Here is a 7453-nt window from a genome sequence, read left to right as displayed (position 1 = left end):
AATGTAAGTATAATTTTAATAAATATTCTTTAAATTTTTAAAAATTGAACTTTTATTTTATGTATGTGTGTGTGTGTATTAAGCCTGAAAGTTTGTTCATGTACCATATGCATACCTGGTGCCCAGGGAAGGCAGAAGAAGGTGATGATTCCCCCAGAGCTGGAGGCAAGGATGGTTGTGAGCCACCATGTGGCTGCTGAGTCCTATCAGGAGTGCCACTGAGCCAGCTTTCAACCCCTTTAACAAAGATTCTGAGGACAGAGACAGTATCTCACCTTCCTCTGTGTGACCCTGCTGGTCTCAGCATCTGTCTGGTCTTTTGTTGACTAGACTCTCAAATCCCACTAGCACATAGGGGATCGTAGCAGTGTGTTCCCAAAGCCCTTCCTTCATGACCCAAGCTGTTCTTCATCATCTAAGGCTCCTTGACAAAACTCCCAGCATCTCCTTCACTGCTCCCAGCCACCCTGCTCACTTGCCTTCTCTCTTTAGCTCCTAGGTAGCTCCTATCTTAGCCTCTCAGCTATGACTTCTCATCATCCTCCTAAATTCTTTCCGAATGGAATTCCCTTTCTCCCGTAGGGAGGTGGGAGGACATTTGGATGCTCATGGACCTTGCTACATCGACAGTCCATCTACTCCATGATGCTCAAGAAACAGCAGGACAGACAGCACAAGCAGGAAGGCCCTACATCTCTTCGTACCCTGTCCCTCTTACTAGAACGACCTACCCTAACTGTGCTCAGTGACCTCTCCTTCTTGTATTCCTAGAGAGTATTGTCCAAGAAACAGGTAGAGTGATCTTTCACAGTGGTACCCAGTAATAGCTGGGCGGGTAGTGGTGGTGGTGCACATTTTTAATCCCAACACTCAGGAGGTAGAGGCAGGTGGATCTCTATGAGTTCAAGGCCAGCCTGGTCTACAGAGTGAGTTCCAGGACAGCCAGGACTATGTAGAGAGACCTTGCATCAAAAAGGGAAAAGAGGTATGCAGTGTTGCTTTCTTCTATGGCTTGACACCCTTCAATGGTTTCCTGTCATATTATACCAAACTTGAGATGCCCTACCCAGCCTTTAGGATAAAGGTCTAGTTCTTGAAGACTTCCTCTCTTCCTCCATCACCCATCATGCTCCAGCCATCTTGGAATCTTTCCTAACCCCATTGGTGATGTCCTCTGTTTGGCGTGTCTTTGTCTCTGATCTTTATATGACTATAATGTCATAAACTCTGTAAATGTCCCCTCCATGGTGAGGCTTCCTGTGACCTGGCCTGCAGCATTTCTCTCAAACACTGCCCCTCTTTGCCTTTTCTGTGTTTCTGTCCCTGTTACTTACTGTTACAGAACAAACTGCTCTAAAACAATCTGTTGATATGGAGTCTCCTGATCCCAGCAGTTAGGAAGGGAAGCTGGGCATGGCGAGAACAATTTGTCTTTGCTCTAGGAGGTCTGGGCCCTCAGTGGAGTCTTATAAATGCCTTTCTAATTTTTATTGTTTTTCTTAAAAGGGTTTGTTTAGGGACTGGAGTGATAGCTCATCTGTTAAGAGCACTGGCTGCTCTTTCAAAGGACCCAGGTTCGATTCCCAGCACCCACATGGCAGCTCACAACTGTCTGTAATTCCAGTACCAGGGGATCTGGCACAGGTACACAGATGTAAATGCAGACAAAATACCAATGAACATAAAAATATTTTTTTAAATTAAAAAGAGATGTATTTGTTTTGTCTTTCATGTATGGATGTTTTGCTTATATGCCTTTCTTCTTTCCTTCCTTCCTTCCTTCCTTCCTTCCTTCCTTCCTTCCTTCCTTCCTTTCTCCATTCCTTCTTTCCTTCCTTTCTTCTTTCCTGGTGCCTACAGAGATGAAAAGATGGAACAGAACATGGGTCGCCTGCAAGAGTAACAAGTGCTTTCCCCCGTTGAGCCCTCAATCCAGCCCCATAACCTTTATTGTAATGATGTGTCTATGTGTGGGTCCAGTGCTGGTGTCCTGGAGGTCAGAGGCCTTATATACGTGTGGCCTGGACTTTCAGGCCATTGTGAGCCTCCTAAGGAGGTTTTAGGACTTGAACTCAGGTCCTGCGCAAGAGCAGCATGTGCTGTTCACCACTGAGCCCCTTACCTAGTGTCCTGAGGCGTCCATTGAGAAGACCGTGATAGATAAAGGCAGAGGAGCTTGGGGTTGCTGAGCATTTCCCTCTGTTCCCCATCTCTATGATCAGTCTGAGCTTCCTCCTTTCACGGTGGCCTCAAGACACCTAACATCTTAAGAGCACAGAGTTCCAAGTGACTGAGGTGGAAGTACCAGTGGCCTTGGAAACTGGCATAAGAACCACTGGCTGGGTCAAAACAGACCAGCCCAACTCAACCAAGGGAGGGAGTTGAAGGGTTACCTCCAGTGGAGCAGTGTCGGGGATATCTCTGATGTTCCACAGCTGCATTTTGGAGAGGCAAAACCCTTCCTTCCTCCTTCCTTCCTCCCTCCTTTCTGTTTAATTTTGACAGAATCTTACTGTGTAGCTCAGGCTGACATTGAACTCTTGATTCTCCTACCTCGGTTTCCAGAGTGCTGGAATTACAGGTATGTACTGCCAGACCAGCTTCAACTGGTCTTCAATTTTAATTTTATTTTGTTTTGTTTTATTTTTTTATTTTTTTAATTTTTTAATTTTTTTTTTTTTTTTTGGTTTTTCGAGACAGGGTTTCTCTGTGTAGCCCTGACTGTCCCGGAACTCACTCTGTAGACCAGGCTGGCCTCAAACTCAGAAATCCGCCTGTCTCTGCCTCCCAAGTGCTGGGATTAAAGGCGTGCGCCACCACCACCCGGCTGGTCTTCAATTTTAAATAGAAAAACTTCAAATTTAAAGATTTATTATTGTTGTTGTTATTTTTATTGTCATCATTAGTATGTGCACATGCGTGACGTATGGTATGTGCGTTCCAAGACAACTTTGTGGAATTAGTTAATTCTCCCTTTCTACCCTTTTGTGAGTTCCAAGGATTGAACTCAGGTCACCAAGTATGGTAGTTTGAATAGGAATACCCCCTACCCCCAGAATCATGTGTTTGAATGTTTGACCCATAGGAAGTGGCACTATTAGAGGGTGTGGCCTTGTTGGAGGAAGTGTGTCACTGTGGGGGTGGACTTTGAGATTTCATAAACTCAATCGTGGCCAAAGTGTCATAGTCTCCTTCCACTGCCTGCAGATCAAGATGTAGAACTCTCAGCTCCTTCTCCAGAACCATGCTTGCCTACACACCGCTATGGTGATAATGGACTAAACAGCTGACACTGTAAGCCAGCCCCAATTAAATGTTTTCTTTTATAAGACTTGCCATGGTCATGCCTTTTCACAGCAATAGAAACCCTAAGACACCACGTTTTCAAGATAAGCAACTTTACTTGATGAATCAATCATCTTGCTAATCCCTCTTAAAGTATCTCTCTCTGCTCTCCGTCCCGTCTGTCTGTCTGTCTGTCTGTCTGTCTGTCTGTCTGTCTGTCCGTCCGTCCATCCATCCATCCACCCACCCACCCACCCACCCACCCACCCATCTATCTATCTATCTATCTATCTATCTATCTATCTATCTATCTATCTATCTTCTATTTATCTAGTGAATGAGTATGAATGTTTGCCTGTGTATATGTTTATGTACCACATGGGTGCCTGGTCCCTGAAAAAAACAGAAGACGGTATTAGATTTCCTCAAACTGGAGTCACAGACAGTTGTGAGTTGTCGAGTATGGTGCTGAGACTCAAACCCAAGTCCTCTGGGAGAGCGGCTGGTGCTCTTAAATGCTGAGCTATCTCACCAGATTCCTCCCCATCCCCTTCAAGTTCTAAATGAATCTTGTAGGCAAGTGTTTCTGGCCTCAAATTGTTTCTTGGTTTAGAATCTTGGGTGCTCAAGAGCCCCTTTTCCTTAACTTTGAGTCCAGTTATCAATTTGAGCAATTGAAATGAACCCCGATACCCTCTATCACACAACTCTCTGTGGAATGAGAGCCCAGGGGTGGGAGGAAGGCATGCATGCTCCATTCCCACTGCTGCTCAGAGCCTATTACTCGATGGTATTCTGCCAATGAGTGACAAGCCTATTACACAGGTCCCTGGGGACCCAGGTGACCTGAAAAGACCGGCAGTTTGGTCAAATGTACCATCACAATGTTCCTTCCTAATTGTTCCTGCAGTGAACACCCTGGCCAAGGACAAGGGTTTCTTCTAACCCAGGAACTGCTCTGCTCTCTGTCTAGGTTACTGTAGAGGTTGCTGGCCTGGGTGGGAACTGATGCTCTGGGTGGGGTTGGGGTCCTCAGGTCCCAGCCAGAGGCCTAAGGGAGAGAGGGAGGGGTGTTTCCCTCAACGAATGCAGCCAAAGACAATGTCTTTGAACAGCTGCAGCTGAAGAGAGAAGTAAGAAAGTCATTTCTTTAGCTGAGTCCCCTGGGACCAGCCCACACCCTCTCTGATCCCCGGCCAGGAGCACATGCTGACCGAACGAACGCCACCAGACTCTCGTCCAGGGCCCCAGACCTCCATGAACAGACAACCGGAAGGCAGCTGCCTGCATAGAGCCCCTCTACCCTGTTCATCGTCATGGCCTCCACCCAAAGCCTACAGCAGTGGTTCTCAACCTGTGGGTTACGACCATCAGGAAACACACACTTCGGATCGTCTTAGGAAGCGAGACTCTGCTAAGTAGCAAAATTACAGTTATGAAGCAGCAATGAAAATAACTTTCCATGGAACCACTACATGGAACTGTATTCAAGGGTCACAGCAGTAGGAAGGTTAAGAACCTATAGGAAGGCTCCTTTCTGTGCCTGAGCTCTTTTGTGTCTCAATGTCACGAGATAAAGTAGGGCTCTTCAAACCAGCACACAGACACACACACCATGAAATGGTACTCACAGCATCTCATGGGTCAAGAACAGCTGGGTGTCTGTTAAAAAATGGTTTGGACTCCATTTCAAGCCCCGCTAGGGAGGAAGGTGAAGAAGTTGAGGGGCAAAAGGAAGAAGTTGGCCACAGATCCAGGTATCCAGAGGCCCAAGTGGTGAGATGACACCATGCTTCAGCAAGTCTAGGACAGGGTGTCCTAGGGACTGAGAACACTAGGAAACTTACTTATTAGCTATCCAGAATCTATGCTCCAGGCTGGATGTGGGTGGCTTTGGGTTAGGAAAACAGGGCCCTATTCTTGGGTTTGATGAGGCTTAGAGGAGGCTCAAGCCAGACCTGTCCCCAACTTTTAGAGGGGAGACTTTCAGGGTAGACTCCGGGGGCATCCCTGAAATAGTCTCTGTAGGGATGGTCTCTGAAGACCATCCAGGGCCATTGAGACGTCAGCAGGGTTCCTTTAACAGTGTTGGAGCCGGAGACATCTATCCAAGTGTGAGTGCAGGGAAACTCAATGTCACTTGACAAGTCTAGGATAAGGTTGGCCCGGCTCTCACTCTGGTGCTCCCTTACCTCTGCACCACCCATTCTGCTTTCTTGGGCCTCAGTTTCCCCAGCTGTCAAAAGGGAAACATATGATGTCACCCGCTGACATGTCCCCTCACAACCTGAGAAGTCTTTCTGAGATGAGGAATCGAGGCTTGGACCTGGCTCTCCCACATCCTCGCTCATCCACATGGCCTCTGTTTTATATTCTCCCCATGGCTCTGGAAGACATACAACCTAGACATGTTGGTTCCAGACTAGAATGCTTTATTCAAGAGAATCTGGCTTGGCAGTTAGACAGTCCTGGCAGAGACGACTGGTGGGCTGCAAGGGCCCTCCAGGAATCGGTTTGCTTTCCGTAGCTGTACCACTAGGACACATGGCCCAGACTTGCAGTGGTCAAAGTCCATGGGCTAGTACTCATCCAGCCTGCCCTCTGTTCAGTCTCAGGCCACTCTGCCTGTGTCCCAGAGCAGGGACAGGGTAGTGGTGCTTTGCAAAGGGTGAAGCATGAACTTCTAGGCTGAAAGGCAAAGCCCACAGGCAAGCTCTGGTCTCCAGAGCCGAACGTCCTGTCCTGATCTCCAGGGTACAGTAGACCGGGTCCCCTTTACATGCCTTCAGTGCAGCCAGGGCCAGAGCTGCTGTCTAGGTGGAGCTGTGGACCAGGGCAGGTTCTAGGTCTCCTCTTCTCTTCTCCAGTTCCCTGGAGACCCAGGGCCTCTGGAGCATGGCTTGCACCTTGTAAGGCCATGTCCAAGTCTTGCTTCTTCCCAAGCCGAAGCTCCCACGGGTCTGTGGTTGGCTTCTTTCTTTCTCTCACGTTCTGTTTTAAGGCACTGAATTCCTGAGGGTCTTGTCCTTCCATGCCCCTTATCTCGGAGGGAGCAAGTCATTCAGCAGGGACGAGTTGGCTAATAAATAGAGGGTAGGTACCAGCAGGGAGGGTTCTGAGAGGGTGACGGTAATAAATATATGATCCGGGTGTGGGTCTCTCCTCTGAGTGGCTGGTTACCTCCGGGAAACAGCATCACCTGCCAGAGACCAAACAGACAAGTCAGGGAGAACAGGAGGCTGTGGAGGATGAGGTCCCCTCCTGTAGGGAGGGCTGGACCCACAGGGACAAGGAACAACATGAAGAAACAGCACCCTGGGAAACCTGCTCACACCCAGACCAGCAAGCAGGTGCCTCCCTTGCCAAGCTTTTGCTCAGGTGCCCAGTTTTGTGGCACTGCCTCATTCACCCTTCGTGACACCCCACAGGAGTGTCACCCTTCCACAGATGCAGAGCTCAGGCTCAGAGACATTAAGAAACTTGCCTGAGATCATACAACTGATCAGTAGCAGAGACGTTTGAAGCCGATCTGGCATCCTGTAACAGCGTCTCTGGTTACCCATCCCAAGACTGCAATAGTCAGACAGAATTGGTGGGAGTGCTTTTGTTGTCTGTAATTTTTCACTAGGTGTTTTGTGGCATTCAAGGACAGAGGGGGGTGAGCTTGGGTCTTACACATGGTAAGCACACTCCCTACCGCTGACCTACACCTCCATTCTAAAAAAATAAATTAAAAAAAATTTTTTTTAAAAGGGGTTTTAAAGAAATCAGTCTTCGGCTTCCTTGGATATTCAATTAAACTTTGTGTGAGGAAGCGTCTGAGGCCAGCTGTCCTTGCTACAGTTGTACTTCCCCTTAAAGAAGGATTAGGTGCTCCAAACCCAACTGTTTGCTAATACGAAATATTAAAAAAGAGCCCAGCAGTGGTGATGCCTGCCTTTAGTCCAGCACTCAGGAGGCAGAGGCAAAGGCAGAGGCAGGTAAATCTCTGTGAGTACAGCCTGGTCTACAGAGTGAGTTCCAGGACAGCCAGGGCTACACAGAGTAATCCTGTCTTGACAAACCAAAATAAATAAATAAGTTAAAAAAAAAAAAAAAGAAGTCCATGGTGGCACACAAAACCAGCTTGGACTATATAGCATCCTATCTAAAAGAAAGAAAGAAAGAA

The 7453-nt window shown here is 47.7% G+C and overlaps 1 protein-coding gene across 1 annotated transcript in view; it reads right to left on the bottom strand.

Annotated features, from left to right (window-relative positions):
* Positions 1-5696: 5696 nt before the first annotated feature.
* Positions 5697-7453, bottom strand: part of Pgf (placental growth factor) — a 10314-nt gene continuing 8557 nt past the window's right edge. Inside the window, exon 7 of the mRNA XM_028771911.1 lies at positions 5697-6484. Within this exon, the coding sequence (XP_028627744.1) occupies positions 6481-6484 (4 nt within the window). The 3' untranslated portion in view covers positions 5697-6480. The remainder of the gene's footprint in view (positions 6485-7453) is intronic.

This window comes from Grammomys surdaster, unplaced genomic scaffold (assembly GCF_004785775.1).
Source record: "Grammomys surdaster isolate TR1022 unplaced genomic scaffold, NIH_TR_1.0 210, whole genome shotgun sequence".
Classification (NCBI taxonomy): Eukaryota; Metazoa; Chordata; class Mammalia; order Rodentia; family Muridae; genus Grammomys; species Grammomys surdaster.
Note: the sequence above shows the minus strand (reverse complement) of the source record. Positions and strands in the feature narration are given on the sequence as shown.